Here is a 23,119-nt window from a genome sequence, read left to right as displayed (position 1 = left end):
CGTATTTCCCCACTCCTTCATTATAAATTTCCATCAAAATTGTCTATTTCTCTTCCACTTGTGGTCTCTTCACTGCAGAATCTTTCCCAACTCACATCTTGAAAAAATTTCTAAAGTTTCCCAAAGTCCATGTTGTTGTCTAGGGTTTGTCAACGTGGGGCACTACAGTATAAGGTGTTTGTGTCTTCAGTGTGGTGGTTGCATCTGGGACAGTTTGATACTGTGGTCAGGCCTATTCTGTGTTGGTACTTTCTTAAAGCTGGATGGTGGTCCTTGTCAGGTGTGGGGTTCATATCTGGGGGTTATTGTTGAAGTACTGAGTTTGGGGTATTGGTTGCATGGTATTGTGGGGTTAAAAGCTGCTCAGTAGCATGCAGCTGATACTTTAGGGTCTATATAGGGAGCCCCTACAGACCAGAGACACACATAATGTTATCTTTGTTAGAGGAAATCTCTATTCATAGAGAAATTATGGTACTTTATTATACTACCACTGTCCCTCCGTTATGCTATTTCCCCACTCTTAATACTGTCCTGTACCACTTCTCTGAATATGATGGTGGGGGATTATGTGTGAATATTTTGACACAGCCTGAACAGAATTGTGTCTTCTCTTTTTCTGAATGAGGGGACAGAGAAGAGCAGGGGTCGCCAATTAAATGAATCGGCCTTGCTGTAGATATGTTGTGTCTTGCTACACTGCTTCTAACCCAGGGCAGTGGGCAAAATGCAGGGATGACTCATCAGCCATGAAGAGCCAAGATAAGAGGGAGGGAGGGATGTGAATGGGAGTGGAGTATGTGGGAATGGGTGGGAGTGGATTTTATGCCCTTGTTTTTGGCTACCTCCATTGTAAGGAGAAAAAAGCCATTGGTATATATGTATGTACTGAGTTTGGTAGTCTTTCTTGAAGAGCTTGTTTAGTTATCTGGGTATATCTAACTTAATTGTATTTTACATAATAGTAGTATACATGAAAGGAGCAACAATCATTCCTGCCTCCTACACTCGAATTTATCACACCTAGCTCTAATTTCATGTGCAGTTCCAACTTGATTTATATCCATATTTTCCAATTATCATATCTAGATTTGAGTTCTGGTATATTTCCAGCTTTGGCTATATAACCTTCTGAGCTATTCCAAGTATTTATGTACCTATATGGAAAATGTGTTTCTTCACATCCTTCAGACATACTAGACAAAACAAGTGTGCAAAAAAAAACATAAACGAATTTAAGAGCAATTTACACACTGCAAGATACAGGGACAGGACACCACAAGCATAGCTTCCCTTCCTATAAGATACAACTAGGTAAATACAATTAGGTTAATACTAACAGATTAGGTATCGCCATCAAGGGATAACTAGTGGATTTATTGAAAATGTTAATTAAAAACATTTACCTTCATTCCCAGCAAGTACATAAAGCATATGTTCACACATTTCTTGTATCATATACTGTAACAGTTGCAATAACTTTAATCCATCTGAGGAATGTATCCAAAAAGGCAAAGGAAATTCTAAAAGAAATTTCAATTACAAGTTACCATTTCCATTGTTCCCTGCAAAACCATTCTAAAATAATGTTCATTAAGTGTATGATTAAATATAGAAGCTTTTTAATAACCTTTAAAAACAATGACTTGGCAAGTTTGTCTTTTAGGCCTGTAAATATGATACAAATGCTCCTCTACTTACGAACTTTCAGACATACGAATGAAGCCTCAAGCCTACTTTACCAGTTTCAATGCTAAGAAATATTACAGCATTAGTATTACCATAGGAAGGGGCAAAAGTAGCCACATTGGGGTAAAACTGGCTATTGGCTTTGTTACATACCTAATTTAGATGGACAGGAAAATAAAACCACCAACTACCATGGGCTTCAAATAATTCTGACTGTCGTCTCCAGATTCATTTACTTTTGAATCCGGAGACAACAGTCAGAATTATTTGAAGTAGGGAGGTGCTAAGATAAGAGGGAGGGTGGAGGGGTGTGGAGTGTATTCAGGGATGGAATGGGTGGGAATGATTTTATGCCTTTTCCTTTTTGGCTACCTCCCTTGTAAGGGGGAAAAGCCTTGGTATATGTATGTATGTATGTCTCCGGATTCGAACCGGGCTCATGAAATCACAATGCCATTGCCCTGCCATCAAGGAAACATACCAGCTTAACCACTAGCTACAAGTTGGCCTGGTTCTCGGTAAAAATAAGTATGGACGGCAGTTTGCAGTCGACTTAGTTCCTCAGTAGATTAGCCTGGTTTGAATCCAGGATCCAGGGACAACAGTCGTAATTATTTGATCGACATCACTGTCACTCATGATTCTATTCAGGTACCATGGATTTGTATAATTCCTCCCATTATTCTGTTGACAAACATAATTAGGTATGTAACATTGACAAATGTCAGTTTTACCCCCATGTGGCTACTTTTGCCCCCTTCCTATAGTACAATTAATTTTTGTTTTATGTATCATTTATTGTGTTTTGGGATAAGAAAACATGTATTGTCTTTATATCGTACTTATGCATGTAGATTTGAGTACTTTTAAATTCATGCTGAATCATGATTTACTAATATTTTGAGTTACAATTGGCCATTTGGAACATGACTCATTCGTAAGTTGAGGAATGTCTGTATTACCCTTCTCAACTAATACATAATATACAGCCAGGTTCTATTAACCTTTGAATCCAATGATATGAGTGGTTCAGGTGAAGTCATGTTGATATAGACGATAGAATCATAATTCTTGTAGAAGAGGAAGTTGAAACTTAGTTGTGCCATTACCAACACTACCAGAGCGATGAGAATCACTTTCCAAAACCTCAGTCTGCAAACACGACCAAACCGTAGGTAGATGCCGTCCATGCCATTGTTATTGCCACCACTGCCATTTGCTGCTGTTGCTCCTCCATGACAAAGTAAAGTGTCTCCATGGTTTGACACTAACATCGTGGCTGACAAGAAGAAAAAAAAAAAAGATGACATACTACAGTTAAACATTTCATGAGCATAATAATACTAAAAAAAAAAAAAAAAAAAAAAAAAAAAAAAAAAAAAAAAAAAAAAAAAAAAAAAAAAAAAAAAAAAAAATATTGGTTATTGTCCCTGCCCAATCTGAGAAAACAGCCCAATTTTTTTTTTTTTTTCTCAAAAATGCCAAACAACACAAGCCTTTATTTCAATTTCAAATTTCGGGCCTCTTGAGCTTTGAGCCTTCTGAATGTGGCCAAATGCACCTCGGTACCATTCAGCACAGCACAATTGGCTGAGTCTGTGAAAGTGCTGGATTGTTTTGTTTATGGCATTTTTGAGGCTTTAATTGTAACTAGCTTAGTACACGATGGCAATTCTACCCACTAAAAGTCCTGGTATGGACTGAGCATTGCCAACGCCAGGTCTCTTTTTAAATTCTACACAGAATTCTGATGGAAAGTTTGACAATTTGCTACAGGAGTCATGCAGGCAATCATTTGTCAAAGTTCTAGTTGATGAGTTTGCATGTTTCATCCACATATTTCAACAATATTAAAAATGCCCACCCATCCTGCCTCCTCCCAGGAGCAAGGACAATAATCTTTTTTTTTTTTTTTTTTTCTAATAATGATAACATTTGTTGCCTCAAGTTTAAATGGAAAAACCTGAAGCCCCAGTGGCTGCCAGTTATCCTTGATCCCTTGCATGGATATCTCTAGGAAAGCCTAGTACACACTGATCCTCATGCAGCACTCGCTCCATGAGGCAGTTGGCAGTGTTCAACACAGTGTCAAGTGTCCCCACTGTGTATGACTACCTGAAATGCTGCAGGACTTCAGTCACCTCTGAACATTGTCAAGGGAAAGATTTGTATTTACCTAATAGTAGCATACAGGAAAGGAGCAATGCTCATTGGGTCCTGTCTTCTATTCTCTAATTTTCTAACATACCTAGACTCAAATTCATGTACAGTTCCAACTTAATCTATATCTTTGATTTCCAATTATCATATTTAGATTTGAACTTATGTATTGTTTGAGCTTGGGCTATATCACCTTCTAAGCTATTCCACATATTTATACATCTATATGGAAAACTGTATTTCTTCACATCCTTTTGACATGTGGTCTTTCTTAATTTACTTCCATGACCTCTTAAAGCCCTCCTATCTTTAATCAGGAAATCTCTTCTTTCAATGCAATCTATCCCCTTTAGTGTCCCCATTGTCCAGTTCACAGTTCATAATGTGAGACATTTCTACTTTAATTACTTCCAAACTTGCACTTCTTATTTCAGTTTACTTATTCTAATTTGTTTATATTCTTAAGTCCTTCCACTGCACTCCTTGCACTTCATGTTCCAAAGGCAAGAATGCTGCTGTAATAAATCTAAAAACATTTAATAAGCTTTGTTAATGTGCAGATATTATGTATCAGGTAAGAAAAATTGTCAGTTTTACAGAGTGCTCTGGTGGAGTAGGATCAGATAAGCATCGGAAATAGGTATCATCCTGGAGAGCTTAGCATGTGATGTACCTTCTCCCTCTATGTCAAGATGGACACTGCCCCGCTACATGAAATTAGAACCATCATGAGTTGCGTGGCATGTTGCAAAAGCCTGAAAAACAACATGTTAGGTAATGTGTTGGTGCTGCGCGAGGCCCAGTATGTACGGGCCTGAAGAAGCTTTGGATTGTTGTCAGAGTTGTAAAGAACTATTTTCATGTCAATGGCTGAAATAGATGGAGAAGAGCAATTGCCAATTGTCACTTATCCACATGTAAAAGGGTGCAAGAAATACAGTCAAGACTTGTAAAGAGATATCTTTGGGCGCATTCCTGAGATAGATTGTCTGCACCTCCTTTTAAAGGTACAAGGGTAAGCAAGTTTTATAAATGGGGAACTATGCTGTCTATTGTCTACAACCACCACAAGCAGGTACCTGTCATTGGTCCCAATATATCTTATGAATGTGACTGCTTCAAAATTTTATGATGTCATCTTCAATATACACAAACATCAATGTAATTAAACAAAAAATGTAAATTACATGTTACCTCTCCCAATCATACCTTAATCACCATGTCATTCATAAATCATACTTAAATCAACCATCCACTGGATATGGCCTTCTATGTGCAAATTTGGTTCAATATTTTCTATCTATATTGATATAAAAAAAAAATAAATAAATAAATAAATAAATCACACACTCTAGCTGAAACTTTAAATTCTTTACTACCTTATGAACATTAACCCAATATTCTGAGAGAAGACTCATACTATATATATCTATATACATTTTCAAACATACATACATACATATACCAAGGCTTTTTCCCCCTTTCAAGGAGGTAGCCAAAAACGAAAAGGCATAAAATCATTCCCACCCATTCCATCCCTAAATACACTCCACACCTCTCCAACCTCCATCTTATCTTATCACCTCCTGGATGACGGCTCGTCCCTGCACCCTGTCCACTGCCCTGGGTCAGAGGCAGTGTCGCAACACACAGCACATCCACAGCAAGGCCACTTCATTAAATCGGCAACCCCCCCTTTCCGTCCCCTCATTGCATAAAAGGAGAAGACGGAGAGAAATCCCTTTGGGCTGCGTCAAATTTTGCTCACACATACTACCTCACTCCCCATCCCCCCGCCCATTCCATCTCATGCATCGCAACATCATCCATATACAACCATTCTCCATTCACCCCTGTCTTCTGTCCTCTCCTGTCCTTCCTCAACAGACATTCCCGTCTTCCCCAAAGCCCCCTTCACCCCATCCATCCACCTCATCCTAGGATGCTCCCTCATGTTCACTCCCTCCACATCTGCCTTCCATACCTCTTTTACTAGTCTTTCTGCATTCATTCTTTCCATGTGTCCAAACCATCCTAATACTCTTTCATCAACCCTATCTCCCAACTCCCTTTCCACCCCTGTTCTCCTCCTCACCTCCTCATTTCTCACTCTATCTAGCCTAGTAACCCCCATCATACTTCTCAGACACCTCATCTCAAACACATTCAAACTCCTTCTCTCTTCCTCTCTTATGTTCCATGTTTCTGCCCCATACAGTGCTCTTGGCACAATCACTCCTTCATACAGTCTCCTCTTAGCATCCATTCCCAAATGTCTATTCCTCATTACACTCTTTAATCCACCAAGGCATTGACTCCCTTCTCTCAATCTACATTCTACCTCCACCTTTTCTTGCCACATTTGCCCCCAAGTATCTAAAACTATCCACTTCCTCCAGTTGCTCTCCCTTAATGCACACTTCCAGTCTACTGCCACTTTAACCCCTTGTACATATCACCTTACTTTTACCCACATTTATCTTTAGCTTTCTTCTATCACATACTCTCCCAAACTCTGTCACCAACTTCCTCAATCCCTCCTCCGTTCCTGCCACAAGCGCAGTGTCGTCCGCAAACAACAGCTGGCTCACCTCCCACTTTTTCAAACAAAATAAGCAAATTCTTTTCACCTAAAACAGTTTATTAAATTCATTAGGTGCTCATTATTAGCTAAAAGTCCAAAGTATTTTCTCCCCTCGTAGGATCAGTAATCACTTGTTTTAGGAAATTATCCTGCACCACATCTAGGAATTTGTTCATTTCCTGATCTCCTATTAAAGTTTCCCAGTCAATGTTTCTATAATTAAAATCTCCCATGATCACAATGTTTTTGTACTGGGATGCTCTGTGAAGAAAGGATATAAAGAAAGTGGGATTTGAAAAAGACCTGGGAGTAATCATCACAAAGGACATATCCCCTGATAAACAGATAAACAAAATTGTTTGAGAAACCTACAACTTGCTGAGGTCAATAAAAGTGGCTTTTACTTACTTGAATGAAGAAATGATGAAGAAAATACTAGTGACACTGATAAGACCAAGACTGGAGAACACAGCAACACTATGGTCACCCAGTACCAAAAAGAACATAAGGAAAATTGAAAGAACCCAAAGAGCAACTACAAAGATGGTTCCAACACTTTCAGAACTGTCATACGAAGAGAGACTGTCAAAACTAGAGTTACTGACTCTGGAACAAAGAAGAGAAAGAGGAGAATTGTTGAGCATCTATGGAATCATGAGAGGCATGGAGGTCCTTGATAGACAAGACTTACTAAATTAGGATACGAGAAATACAAGAGGGCATGGAAAGAAACACAAAAAGGACAATTACAGAAGAGACTTGATAAAGAACAGCTTTCCCCACAGAGTGGCTGATGTATGGAACAAACTGGATGAAATTAGAGTGTGTGCAAAAACCATACACAAATTTAAGAACAATTTAGATACTGCAAGATACAGAGATGGGACAACACAAGCATAGTTCCCCTTCCCGTAAGATACAACTAGGTAAAATATGTTAGTCCTCAGATCAATCCCCACAAGATGATTCTTTGAAAGATTTCACTGTTACAAGTGATTTGTTCCATGATAAATACACATATCTTCTGTTCAACACTCAACAGTTAACCAAATTTAAGTGTAAAACATATAAAACTTTCACTTTACTCATAAAAATAAGCCAACAACAATAGATGCCAGGAACCTCCAGAAAATAAGCTAAAACAATCTAGCTTCCTCTGAAGTCAATCATTGCGATGTCACAGTTATGAAACTGAGCCAAAAACTTAATGGAACTGCGTGATCTTACATAGATTCTAATGTAAAAACTCATGGCTCAGAACCAATGTAGACGCTGTTGTAAGATTGCATTCAAGCTTAGTGTCATTGAGTATGCAAATAAGCATGGCAGAAGGCAGCAGAACAGTACTTTGAGCACCACCATGAATTATGAAAAAAAAAAAAAAGTAACAACCTTATCTTATTTCTATTAGAAATATATACATACATATATATATATATATATATATATATATATATATATATATATATATATATATATATATATATATATATATATATATATATATATGTTGAATGGTTTAGACAGATGAGAGACTGTATACTCGGATGTATAAATATGTGGTCCAACTGTTTGTAGACAACTTTCTGAAGAAGACCGAGTCAGTCGAAACGTATAAGCAATAAAAAGTTCCAGCCCATCTTCGCTTATTCTTCCTCCACCCAGTCTCTCATATATATATATATATATATATACATATATATACATATACATATATATACATATATATCTACATATACATATATATACATATATGTATACATATAATTCCTTCTTTGTATCTGCACTGAAGATGTAATTATACGAAAGCGCTCTGCTTCGTTAGTTTACTTTTCCTAGTGGTTACTTGCGCATACATACATACATATCAGTAGTATAATTTGTGCTAATACATGCTTCTTCATGGTTAATACAAATGTTACATAAAAACAAGGTTATATATATATATATATATATTTTGTGATATGTGCATTTTTTTCTCCCTCTCTAAATATTCCATGTTAAAATCTGGATGCATCCCATAGGCCAGCAAATATGGTACATTGAGCATATATATAACAAATTCCTATGCTATGCAAAACTATCATAAAAGAGTTTCTCATAACTATTTCATGTTTACCCAAATACCATCATGCAGTGTAATTTTGACTGGTGGTGTAAAGTTGAGCACAACATTTTTGGCATCTAAGTGTTTTCTTTTAAAAATTATTGATGGGGTAAACTTTACACCACCAGTCAAAGTTACCCCAAGTGTTGGTATAAACGTTTTATAAATACTTCAACTCACCCTGTACACACTCACTGTATGTTACATTAGATATACTTTCAAATGGCTTCTGCCTACAGTTATGCAGGGCATGGCAAGCAGGAATGCAAATCTCTGAAGAAGCTTCATCCTGACTGCTGCTGCAACTGCTGTCACACAAGGCAGCACTACTGCTGCTCTTGGACTTGGAGTATGCATGATCTAGGGCATTTTTGGCTTTGCCCAAGTTTTCATTCCACTTTGATGAGCTCATGTGGATTATCAAATATGTTTTGGCAGAAGAGATGAAGAAAGGATGTGTGATGATATGAATAAAGTGAACTAAATGCACCAAGAGAGTAACTGCTGGGTATGCAGTGACAAAAGTAATACTTTTTAAATGTGACAGCTTTAAACTTGCTTGTAAGTTCAAATTCTTTATCCTGTACTTTCATGTTTACCCTAAAGTTGAGACCTATACATCACTGCCATTTCATTGCAACTAAATTTTACCTACAATTAAAATGAGCATCGTAAGTATTCTAAATGGCTTTGAATATATAAAACAATCTCTTCAATTTTTTTTTCCAATCAGATATCTACATTTGAAATAAATTCTAAAAAATTACCAATCACTATTTTGAGATATAAAATTCTACATTTTAAATGTGCAACAACAAAATATTCATTCTTTTATTATGCATAAAATCTGGCACAACACCTGGATCTTGTATAAAAAATTAATAAAAAATGTTATGCCAGAAGCAAACTATTATTACCTTGTTTTGTTTTATTTTTTTTTATTATGGTTTACATTAACTTTCAATCTATGAATATCAATATGTGATTGAGATTACAACCCCAAACTTATTGTCATAAAACTTAATGGTAAATTTATCCCTGAAGCCTCAGAGAAAGATGACTTGTAGAAAAACAAAACTGGAAACCCATAAAATTGGAAGACAAACTCAGTTCTGCATTAGTTCTTTAAAAACACTATACAAGGCCGAGAAGATAAGTTCAAGTGTTTTTCATCTATATGACCCCTGGTTGAGACAAATTGCTGCACCTTTGCTATCACTGCAATTCTCAATGTGACTCTGCTTTGAATGATATGCTACGAATAAAACTACATAAAGTTCAAATCTAATGATATTAAAACTACCTGAGGTTTTATGGTACATGACAAAGTAATGAGAACTACCAGTATGAATAAAAAGAAATATTTTGAGATTGACTGTGAGATTCAAAGAAAATTCTAGTAAAGATATGATGAGTAGTGATCACATTCTTTCTTCCTGGCAAGTCTCAGTTCCTACTCCACATATCTGAAATAAAAAAAGATAAGATTCATGAAACTAGAGGATAACAGTATTCAACAAAATTAGGATTCATATATCATAAAAAAAATATTGGTTTTTAACACGATGGGGGTTTGAATAAACCCATATGGCAAGAGAGAAAATATTAACCTCTTTAATACGAGTCAAATTCTCGCGTGCAGCATCAGATGCATCATGATACTCACGTTATGAAATATAAACTCACTGCTGTATCACTCATTCTCTTTCACTGCATAATAATAAACACAGAAAACATAATCAAGGCAATTCACAGAATTCGGGGGTCACTCAGCTACAACTATTATTTGCTTGATTCTCATTTATTATTAGTTATCTGTCAATTTATTATTATTTACTATTTACCTGTTCGTTTATTATTTAACTATACCTAGGCATTTATTTGTGTATTTTATTATTTACATTATAGTTTTTTATTTATCAATTTATCATTATTATTTTTTTCGCATCCGACCTAGATATGAACCAAAAGGTCTCCTGTCTGCATGCTCTGCCTTTGTAAACCAGCATCCTTGTATACCCACTCGTACCCCATGACTCCTACGTAGGTGTCATCTCATCATATGGCAGCAGTAAAAAAATAAATGAGAAAAAAAAAAAAAATCCCAACTCTCAATAGTTTATTCAAAATATGCATGACTTCTTGCTTCCTTCATTTTTCATAGGATAATGTTACAGGGTAGGATCCCTAGTCCCATCACCCCATCCCAATTGGTCCCCTTTACTGACTTGCATGGGAAACACAGTGGCAAAATTCTTCTCCCATCTCCATTACATGAACAGGAAGAAGAAGTAGAATAAGAAGAAGAACAACAACAACTACAACAAGTGTTGGGAGGATGTGGAGTGGAAGGTTGATCCATCATGCCTTGGCTGCTGGCTACCTTCCTTGTGAGGGGAAGAAGCTTTTTGGTATATAGATACATGTTCTAGCTTCCAATACTATTTGGCCAAAAGAAAATCCCTGAACAATAAGAGGGTGAAACTTATTTTGATTAACCTTTTCACTCCTATCCATAACTTATATATACTATGGTTGCCACTAGGTGACTTTATTAAAGCTTTTGGAAAAAAAAAAAAAAAATCTAAGATGAATAAATGGTGGAAGGCAGTACAAGTCTCCACCATTTCAAGGCCAAATAAAAAGTGGTTCCCTTTAACTTACCAAGATCACCTCGCAACAGCCAGAGGATATGTACAACAAAAATTATTACCATCATCTTTTCGCTAACTGAATTAGGTTTTGACCATCAAAAAAGGGGATTTTACTACCCCGAATAAAACTGTTAGGCATCTGCCAAAAAATAAATAAGAAACAATTACTATCATTTGCAAGATAAAGCATTGACACATCACTGGATATAACACTGACATACTTAACCCATTCAACTCCGATGACAAGATGTCTTGTCATTTGGTCAAATAAAACAAAAAATCATAATAAAACAACAAAATGTTTGATGATCAAACAGCACCAGAAAAATATGACGTCATCAGTCCTCCTCGAAGAGGAGGACTGACGACGTCATATTTTTCTGGTGCTGTTTGATCATCAAACATTTTGTTGTTTTATTATGATTTTTTGTTTTATTTGACCAAATGACAAGACATCTTGTCATCGGAGTTGAATGGGTTAAGTTTCAATTGACCCACATAATTGGTACCATGGTGTATATTTGTTCATGCTTTTGGCTGAAACGGCTTGTGCTATGGAAATTTATCATCTCTATTTTTATTTTTCCTGTCCTTCCTTTCTGCTGCTTCTTCGAATCTACTCTTTTCCTATAGTACTATCATTTTCTTTTCCCATCAAAGTCATTTTTCTAGCATTTCTCATTCCAACAATATTTCCCTCAACTTCACCCCATCTACCTATCTTCCACATTTTTTTTTCTAATCGTTCATTCCATATACTCAATTCATTCTATTATTATTCAATCAACCCATTCAACTCCGATGACAAGATTCTTGTCATTTGGTCAAATAAAACAAAAAATCATAAAACACCAAAATGTTTGATCAAACACCAGAAAAATATGAAATCAGTCCTTGCTTCGCTCGCGAGCAAAGCGAGGACTGACGTCATATTTTTCTGGTGTTTGATCAAACATTTTGTTGTTTTATGATTTTTTGTTTTATTTGACCAAATGACAAGAATCTTGTCATCGGAGTTGAATGGGTTAATCAACCCAACCTGCCTGCTCTCCATCTCACCTAATTTTTTACTCTATTCTTAAACACTTCATCTCAAGACTAATTGAATACAAGAAAGAATGGATGGGCAGACTGTGCCTTCCTGGATTTGCAGAAAGCTTTTGACAAGGTACCACACAAAAAATTGATAAGCAAAATTGAAAAAATAGGAGGAATTCAAGGCAACTGTTGGAATGGATGAAGGGCTTCTTAACTGGGAGAGAAATGAGAGTGGTACTTAGAGACAAAAATTTGAAATGGGAAGATGTAAAAAATGGCATCCCACAAGGCTCTGTTTTGGCTCCCTTAACCACTTCACTCTGGGCCAAAATATCGTGGTCAGCATTAGCTGCCAGACGTACGATGTTGCGTCATAATACTCACATCATAAAAAATAGTCACCGCTTATATCGATCATTCTTTCTTTCACCCGTGAATTTTGATAACCATAGAAAATGTGATGAAGCCAGTTTAGAGAGTATGTCAGTTACGCAGGGACAACTACAATAAATATAATCAAGACGCCGATATGGCAGCCTCGCGTATCCATTTGCTCCTCATGCCGCCTTCGTAGGCGGCACCGTATGGAAGAGGTTAAGGGAGCTCATGTGGTGATGGGTGTGAAAAAGCAACTTAACCCATTCAACTCCGATGACAAGATTCTTGTCATTTGGTCAAATAAAACAAAAAATCATTAAACACCAAATTGTTTGATCAAACACCAGAAAAATATGACGTCAGTCCTCGCTTCGCTTCAAGCGAAGCAAGGACTGACGTCATATTTTTCTGGTGTTTGATCAAACATTTTGGTGTTTAATGATTTTTTGTTTTATTTGACCAAATGACAAGAATCTTGTCATCGGAGTTGAATGGGTTCAGTGACCTGTGGCAGTGGAAGAAATGGAAAAATTGTTGATGTTATGGATAAACGAAAGGCAGATGCATAGTGATTGTATGTCAGAGGGCATAATTTGTGTGAAGGCTAGGCAGCTTCGTAAAGACCTTATTTATGACACTACCTCTGACTCCAGTGAAGATTTTAAAATTAGCAAGGGGTGGTTTGGGAATTCCAAGATGAGAACTAGAATTCATTCTATTGTGAGGCACAGTGAGGCCGCAAGTGCAGACAAAGTTACTGTTGAGAAGTTTGTACCTAAATTTAAGAAATTTGTGGATAAGGAGTGCTTAAGCCCACAACAGGTCTTTAATTGTGATGCAACAGGGCCGTTTTGGAAAAAACTACCAAACAGGACCTATTAACAATGGAAGAGAAGTGTTTGTCAAAATTTGGTGTACCAGAATGATCAGATGTATGGGTTGCCCCCATATTTTTTTTACTATTTAAATATTCAATTAAATTACATTTTAGATGCAGTATGAGGTGTCAATTAAATTATACATATTGCACCACACCCAGTACCCATACAAAATAAAAACTATTTTCACACATACATATACCAAGGCTTACCTTTACAGAGGAGGTAGCCAAAAAACAAAGGCATAGAAACCACTCCCACCCATTCCATCCCCTACATACTCCACCCTCTTATCTTGACATCTCCTGGATGACGGGTCATCTCTGCATCTCATCCACTGCCCTGGGTCAGAAGCAGTGTAGCAAGACAGCACATCCACAGCAAGGCCGCTTCATTAAATCGGCAACCCCCCCTCTCCGTCCCTTCATGCAGAAAAGGGGAAGACAGGCTGCATCGATTTATTTCTCATACATACTCCCTCACTACCCTATTTTCAAATTCTCAAAAAATGTGCCCTAATTGGGAAACCTTGAGATGAATGCACTTGGCTAAATAGTTGTAGTTGATTTTGCACCCATTGTGCTGTGTCTCACCTCAAAAACTGAATTTTAAGAAATATTTTTCCACTAATAGTACAACTTGCCCTCCCCCCACATTACCCTAACCTAAATGATGATATAACCCAAGTTAAAGCCATAACCAATTTCAATACTAGATATGATGGTTGAAGAAGATGCAAGGGGACCCAATAACCACAAGTCTCTAAAGTATTGTATAATATAACAAGGCACATACAATTAGATGAACATTTACTTTGCACATTTGGCAACATGATTATGTTTTCTGCAGGAATGGCTCCATGGAATACACAGTTTGGCCTATATGAAAATATTTATATGCTAAAAAAAAAAGAGAGGAAAGTATGTATTCAAATTTTTTTTCTCTCTACTTCTAATTAATTATCAGCAACCTCTCATTCTCTCACCAAACAATACTGGCTTGCTTGTCAATATGTATACAAAATTTTGTGCAGTCTGTGTGGAAAAGCATATCGAGTTTACTGTTGTAGGTCTTGTGGGTATGTATACAAAACATTTTACCAGTGTGTCTTTGTTTTTGCCAGGATTACCTGCTTTGCCATGTTTCCTTGCAGTTTCAGCCCTTGGGGTCATAGCAAAGGTGGTGGGAAGTATAAACATATATATATATAACATTAGGCACTTTCCCTAATAAGAAGGGTGGCCAGCCAAGCCATGCACCCACCCATTCCCCACCCCACACCCATTTGCTTTCCCTTTTGTATCAGCTCCTGGTGGATAAAGGGCCATCCCTGTCCCTTACCCACTGTATAGGTCAAAAGCAATGCAGCAAGACTCTACAACAGGGCCCAACAGCCAAAGGTGGTTTAATCCAAACAATATCATTACATGGTGACCCTAACCTTTCATCCACTCAAAAATACATAATGGAAAAGAAGAAATTCCTTTGGGCTGCATCAATTTATCATCCATGCACACCAACTCTCCATTCTCATCCTCTCCCTTGCCTGCTCAACACACATTTCCCTCATACCCAAGCCCCACCTTGACTTTATCCACCCATCCCATTCTCAGTCTTCCATTCAAATTCACTCCATCCACCTATGCCTTCCACACTATTTTTGATCATCTTTTTTCACTTGAGTTTTCCATATATCCAAACCATCCATGAATTTTTTTTATCAATTCTATTTGCCAGCTCTTTCCAACCCCACTCTCATAAGAACATAAAAACATAAGAATAAAGGAGACTGCAAGAGACCATAAGGCCTACACTAGGCAGCTTCGTATCCATCACCACCTGTCATCCCCATCCATAAAGTTGTCTAATTGTTTCTTAAAACAACTGATAGTTTCAGCGCTTACTACATGGTTACTAAGTTTATTCCACTCGTCGACCACCCTATTAGTAAACCAATTCTTGCCTATTTCCTTTTCAAACCTAAATTTGTCTAGTTTATAACCATTACTGTGAGTCCTGCCCTGTTGTTTTGATATGATGACCTTGTTTACATCACCTTTGTTAAAGCCTTTGATCCACTTGAACACCTTTATTAGATCACCCCGCACTCTACGTCTTTCCTGAGAGTGTAAGTTAAGGTGCCTAAGCCTCTTTTCATAAGGTAAATTTCTGAGTCCATGTATCATTTTGGTCATTCTTCTCTGTACCGATTCTAGTGAATTGATGTCCATTCTGTAGGACGGAGACCAAAACTGTACCGCATAGTCAAGGATGGGTCTAACTATCGCTAGATAGAATTTAATAATTACCTCTGCACTTCTATTCATTACCATCCTAGCAATGAAACCTAATGCTCTGTTAGCTTTATTTCTGGTGCTAATGCACTGTTTCCTGGTTTTAAGGTCCGGACTCACTAAAACTCCCAAATCTCTCTCGCACTCAGTTTTCTCTAAAAGTGTGTTATCTAAGCTGTATCTATTTTCAGGGTTGTGTAGCCATATATTTAACACGCTACACTTAGAGATATTTAAGTTCATTTGCCATTTCACTGACCATGTGAACAATTTGTTAAGATCATCCTGCAGAATCTCTGTGTCGTCTCCTGACCTAATTAGGCATCCTATTTTAGTGTCATCCGCAAACTTACTAACATCACTATTTATCCCGTCAATCCCTAACCACCTCCACATTAAACAACTCCCTGAAATCATTTACCCATCTTCACGTTGCCACCTTTACTTCCATTAACATCTGTCCTTTTGTGCCCTTTACCTTTTCCTCTCTACTGATTCATCCCTCTTCAATCCTCTTTTTCCATACATACATACACACAGTCTCAGCCAAGCAAGTAGTCACCAACTACTCACGTGACAAATAATATCACCCCTTGTTGAGGGTGGTGCTAAATTTGTACAGGTGACTACTATATGTTGGCAGATGTGGCATCTACCCCCTTCCCCCTCAGTGTGTGATATAACACTCGGCTAAAATTTATCCAATGTAGTATGTAGTGGCCTAGGGCAGTGACCCAGAGATGACCTGTCATCCAGGAGGTGCCAAGATAAGAGGGAGGGAGGAGGGTGGAGGGGAGTGGAATATATAGGAAATGGAATGGGTGGGAGTGGTTTCTATGCGTTTTTCTTTTTGGCTACCCCCCGTGTAAGGGGGAAAAAGCCTTTGGTATATGTATATGTATGTGTATGTAGTATGTAGTGAATGCTTAGCCATACCAGTGCTCTGAAGTAAATGTGTGATTTACCGTGTACTTGACTTCATATTACATATTTTTTCTTTTTTGAAGTGGGTGAAAACAAGCTTCCGTCATCCAAGAAAACAGCTCAACTCATAGCACTGCATAAAACAAATGTTGGTGCAAAGGAAATTGCTGATGTTCTTGGTGTTTGTGAATGAAGTGTTCAGCAGTAGGTGAAGAAATACAAAGATGGTGGTAACAAGGATCTGCATGAACAGGCAGTTCATGGCCATGTGATGATATAGTTTAATGTCACAAACTCCCCCCACCCCCCTATCGGAAGGCTAGGACGGCACCCCACACAGAGGACTTTGTAGTGTGGAATTTCACGAACCATGCCCTTGGTTCAACTTCACCAGTGGCAGGGTTTGAACTGCCATCCCCTTGACCTTCACCATAAGTAACGATGCCCTAACCTGCTCAGCCATGTAGCCTAGAAAATATCTAATTCTATTAATAACATAGGTGTCATAGGTTATTTTTTCTGATTACATAACCATGAACTGCTTGTTCAAGTAAGACTTTGTTATTGCCACCATTGTATTTCTTCATTCAAAGCTAAACACTTCATTCAAACATCAACATCAGTAATTATTCATTCCAATTTTTGATTTATGCTTTTCTATGACGAGCTGTTTTTTTCAGCAAACTTGTTTTTACCCATTTCATAAGAAAAATACATAAAATGAGGCCGAATACATGGTAAATCACATCTTCACTAGGCTGATACAGTAAGTACTCACAGCTGCAGCTAAATTCCAACTGAATGTTCATATCATGTAATAAGGGAGAAGGACAGATACCCCATCTGCTAACATATAGTACTCACACCTACCAAACTTAATACAACCCTCAACATAGGGTGATATTATTTTCATCACATGAGTAATTAGTGACGACTCATTTAGATGAGACTGTATACCAAAAGGCCTCTTCCCCCTTATAAGGGAGGTAGCCAGCCATAGTCAAACCAGCATAAGGAGTCCTTTGGGGGCGTGGCTTAATTGAATGCAGCAGTGACAAATCTAATCTATTAACTAATGCATTTTGAGTTTTAGAATATAAATATAATTGTATCGATTACTTAAATGTATACAATATACTTTATTTAAATAATATACTAATAATACATTTAAAACATCCTTTTACGTCAGTTCAAAAATAAGCTAGATAAGAATGTGGCAACAGTGCGCTGGCACTGTTGCCAAATTCTTATCTAGCTTATTTTTGAACTGACGTAAAAGGATGTTTTAAATATATTATTAGTATATTATTTAAATAAAGTATATTGTATACATTTAAGTAATCGATACAATTATATTTATATTCTAAAACTCAAAATGCATTAGTTAATAGATTAGATTTGTCACTGCTGCATTCAATGAAGCCACGCCCCCAAAGGACTCCTTACGCTGGTTTGACTATAATGCATGCACCCTTCACCCATCCTGCACCCACTAGTTTCCTTTTAATCTTAGCTCCCTGAGAATGAAGGGTAATTCCTCTCCCTAACTCACTGTCCAGGTCAAAAGCAATGCAGCAAAACACATCTTCACAGTAGAGCTTGACAGCTGAAACTGGTTTAACCCCACCACTTCCATTACATAGTGACCCTCCCTCCTTGTCCACTCACCAGTAATTCCTTCAGGCCATGTCAACTTATCATTCATTTACAACCAACCACTCTGCACTAGCACTCACCCCTTGCCTTTCCCTTTCTTAACTCAACAAACATTCCCCTTTTACCCAAGGCCCTTTTTTTTCACCCTATCCATTCATGAGTAAAAGCAGCAACGACTGCAACAGCACTGTAGGAGAGAGGCCAAACGCAGAGTATGGGATCCAATATATTTGACGTTTCGCCCAGCAGGGCTTCTTCAGAAATAACACAGTTGAGAAACATTTTACTCCTTATATAGCCCGAGCTTGCGGGGAGAAACAAACATAAAAATGGTGTACACACAATTTGCGCAATGCAAATTGTGTGTACACCATTTTTATGTTTGTTTCTCCCCGCAAGCTCGGGCTATATAAGGAGTAAAATGTTTCTCAACTGTGTTATTTCTGAAGAAGCCCTGCTGGGCAAAACGTCAAATATATTGGATCCCTTACTCTGCGTTTGGCCTCTCTCCTACTATCCATCCATGTGATTTTTGGTCTTTCCCTCAACTTCACTCCATCCACCTCTACCTTCCACACTCTTTTGGCTAGTTTCTCTTCATTCATACTTTCTATATACCCAAACCATTCCAGTGTTTTTCCATGAACCGTACATGCCAGCTCCCTTTCCACCCCTGCTCCCTGCCTCACCTCCTTATCTTTCACTATCTTCATATCCCCAAACACACTTCTTAAGCTCTTCATCTCTTAACACATTTAAATTCCTCCTTTTGGCATTCCTTGAATTCCAAGTCTCTGCCCAATACAGTGTTGGTAGGCACAATCACCCCTTCATGTCCATTATCAGGTTATCTACTTCTTCCCAAGACCTCACTCTACAGTTTACTTCCATTCTTCCACTAGTGTACTGGTAACATAACTGGAAGTGTATTGGTCTTGTATTCACTTAGTTATTGGTTCGAATCCTGCACTCCTCTCCAACTCCAAGCAGTGACTGTCACCTGCCTCAACTGTCCTAAAAGCCCATAGGGCAAAGCTGACACCTTCAGCTGCAGCTATCTTCCTGGCATAGGTTCCTCACCTTCACTTTCCTCCATTCCATGCTACATGGTCCTTAAAACTCTTCATTTCTTCCAGCCTCTCTCTAACTCACTGCCACCCTCTTCCTTAGTACCACACATCACCTTACTTTTACCCACACTTACTTTCATCATTCTTTTCTCAGATATCATCCCAATCTCCAACACCAACTGCCTTAACCCTCCTCTGATCCTGCCATAAGCATAGTGCCATCAACAAACAACAATCCTTCACCTCCCATTTCCTTCCACTCTCACTAACCATCTCCAATCCCCTGCCTATCACCCTCACATTTACCTCCTTACCATCCCATACATGTACAAGTTGAACAACCAGGATGACATAACACATCTCACACAACCCCACCTTCACCTCATATCACTTACTCTCATCTCCTATCCTAACACAAGCTCTATCAGTCAGGTAAAAAATATAATTGCCCTTAACAAACATCCCCCTATCCCATATATCTGCAACACCTTCCACAATGTTTTCCCATTGACCCTGTCATAAGCCTTCTCCAGATTTATAAAAGCCTAAACATCCCTATATTTTGCCCAAAACTTCTGCCATAGTTGCCTTATCCTTCCTATATTTACACTTTTTCCCCAATTATTCCCTATGTTCCTCTCCTAACCCTTTCAATTAACATACATACATAACATATACCAAAGGCTTTTTCCCCCTTACACAGGGAGTAGCCAAAAAGAAAAAGGCATAGAAATCACTCCCACCCATTTCATTTCCCATATATTCCACTCCCCTCCACCCTCCTCCCTCCCTCCTATCTTGGCACCTCCTGGACACATGGAAAGAATGAGTGAAGAAAGATTAGTAAAAGAAGTGTGGAAGGCGGAGGTGGAAGGAGTGAATATGAGGGGGCCTCCTAGGATGAGATGGATGGGTGGGGTGAAAGGGGCTTTACAAAAGAGAGGAATGTCTGTAGTGGAAGGACGGGAGAGGACAGAAGATAGGGGTGAATGGAGAAGGGTTGTGTATAGATAAGGCTGTGATGCATGAGGGGGATGGGGGGTGAGGAAGTATGTATGAGAAAAAAATTGACGCAGCCTGAAGGGATTTCTCCCCGTCTTCTCCTTTCCTGCATGAGGGAATGGATAGGGGGGGGTCGCCGAATCTCAATTAACACCAACCCATATTCATTACCAACCACACTCAATAGACTAATCTCTCAAATTACCACGCTGGCCGAGTGGGTTATGGTGTCATTACTCGTGGCAAAGGTAGAGGAGATGGTAGTTTGAACCCTGCCACTGGCAAAGTTAAACCACTGGTAAAGTTGAACCATTAAATTCCACACTATAAAGTTCCCTGTAAGGGGCACTGCCCTAGCTTCCTGACTGGGGGGGAGTTTGTGATATTAAACCATATCACTGTCATATCACTTTCATCATATTTGTCCCTTAAGTATTCAAACATTTGAGCCACGGGCCCGAGGTGGAACAAAAAAGAATGACAATGTTTGGATGTTTTGAATTTTGCAGTAAGTTTGACTGAGCTATATGACATCACAGCACCGCTCTGCTTCTTCCCACCAGCAACTGACAGTACTTTGTTGGCTGAAGTAGTGTATGCAAGTGCTTACTCCAGACTCCACCATTTTTCCCTAGGTTTTTCATGCTTTATTCATGTTTGTAGCCTTACTATGGGCAAGGTGAGGCAGTTATCTTCAGAAACTACTGCTCACATTATTGCTCTTAAGCAAGGTTTACATGCTACGATAAATTGTAGCGATTTATTGTAATGAAAAGGTTGTTACAATGTCATTACGTGTAAACAGGAGATCATAGCGATAAATCGCTACGATCTCCTGTTTACACGTAACGACAAATTGTAACAACCTTTTCATTACAATAAATCGCTACAATTTATCGTAGCGTGTAAACCTTGCTTAAGAAAGGCAAGGAAGCAAACTAAGGAAACTACTAATCAATCTAATGTTAGTAGCTTTGTTGTGAGACACTATGAAGCAAGGTGGTGGAAAGGAAGGTGCGATACTGTACCAACCCAGAAAAACCAATATGGTAGGTCTCATAAAACATCTAGGCATTCGACATTGTTAAGAGGTATCTAAAAAAATAATAATAATAATAATAGTAATAATAATAATAATAATAATAATAATAATAATAATTATAAAAATAATAATAATAAATAATCCTCATATTTCGGTACATAAAATTATGGAAAGTAACATTTGTGTATTTGGTGAAGTGTCTCTATGTAGTGTTAGTCAATCCAACCACCACCTTGTAAATAAACTAACTGATTCTCACCTGCATGCAGAACAATTGCCTTAGCTTGCTTCCCTACCTCTTCTGGAGCAATAACCTGGCAATATTTACTGATGACAATTACTTCACCATGCCCATAGTAAGGCTACAAACACAACAACTGCATCACAAAATGAAAAAAAAAGGGGGGGGGAGAAATAATGACAAAGTTATGAGAAAACACTCCTTCAACCTTTAACTACTGCACCCAAGCAAGCACTGAGCATCAGTTTATTGCCAGAAGCACGAAGCAGAGGGACGCTGTGGCAAATTTATGGCAAAATTCGAACCTCCCCAACAATACTCTTTTTCGGACAATTTTTTTTTTCCACCATGGGTCCCTCAGCCCAAACTTTTGCTGAGTACTGTATGCACACATTTAACAACCTCACCAGCCAATCTATTATAACAGTTCCTCCCTCAAACGTTCCACATGACACCCGTCCAATCCAGGCACTTAACCGACTTTTGTCACTTTCAATGCATTTTGTACCTCAACTTCTATAGCCCTGTCACTTTCTTCTCCCATCACATTCATTTTCTTAGCACTTCCCATTGCCACAATCAAACCCTCCCTCACCTTTGCCAATTCAACAATTCTCTAAACTTCTCTATTCTGGGATCAGTGCCACCTGTATGAAAGCCAGTGGCAGGGGTATTTGAGGCTGGTTGGCCCCCAACTCTTTCATTTACACCATGAAACAAAAGTCCTCAAAGTCAAGGATCACCCTTGACATGGGAGGTACACAAACACTTGCTGCCATCTCCACAAACACAGCACACCCACTACAATATATAGGAGAACACCACATATGCCAAGAATCATCAAAACAATACCCAAATACCTATATCACACACAAATACTCTTTTTCTTTACAATCACCAGACACAAGCCTTCAGAAGCATATCCAAAATTATATCACTCACTGCTCCATCAACAAACTGAAAGACAATACATTGCTGCATGCTAGATGGCCTGATATCCATCCCCCTGAATCCTCTCTTCCCTGAAAGGACAGAATCCACCTAGCCAGACTGTGATGCACCCATCATCCAGCCCTTTGAAGCTACCAAAAGAGGCTGGATGACCACATTGCAGACAACTGCCCAGGATGTAACACTTCATCCCATACTATACAACACATTATGGAAGACTGCATTGTACATAATCACACAGGCCAACAACACAACATATGCTCTGTAAGAAATTTGTGGGAAAACCCCATCCAGCCGTAACGCTCTTCATGGAGATGGGACTGCTTGGCCAGTTTAGGGAATGACAACAACTACTCTACCTATCTTTGTCATGCAACCTTAAATTTCATTAACATTTGTCCTTCTACACCCTTTACCTTTCCATTCTCTATCTGACTTGCACCCGTTCACT

General features: G+C 38.3%; 1 protein-coding gene across 10 annotated transcripts in view; it reads right to left on the bottom strand.

Moving 5' to 3' along the window:
* Positions 1-23,119, bottom strand: part of LOC143030932 (beta-1,4-galactosyltransferase 1-like) — an 86,154-nt gene that overhangs the window by 51,544 nt on the left and 11,491 nt on the right. For 9 of the 10 annotated variants that reach the window (XM_076194211.1, XM_076194204.1, XM_076194203.1 and 6 more), the window contains 2 exons: positions 8,721-10,006; positions 2,694-2,968 (listed from right to left, as the gene is read on the bottom strand). In XM_076194211.1, the coding sequence (XP_076050326.1) occupies positions 2,694-2,968; positions 8,721-8,952 (507 nt within the window). In that variant the 5' untranslated portion in view covers positions 8,953-10,006. The remainder of the gene's footprint in view (positions 1-2,693; positions 2,969-8,720; positions 10,007-23,119) is intronic. The other variant, XM_076194213.1, reaches the window with a different exon arrangement.

This window comes from Oratosquilla oratoria, chromosome 12, assembly GCF_046742065.1.
Source record: "Oratosquilla oratoria isolate Oo_2021 chromosome 12, ASM4674206v1, whole genome shotgun sequence".
NCBI classification, from domain to species: domain Eukaryota; kingdom Metazoa; phylum Arthropoda; class Malacostraca; order Stomatopoda; family Squillidae; genus Oratosquilla; species Oratosquilla oratoria.
This window is presented reverse-complemented; position numbering and strand designations above follow the sequence as displayed.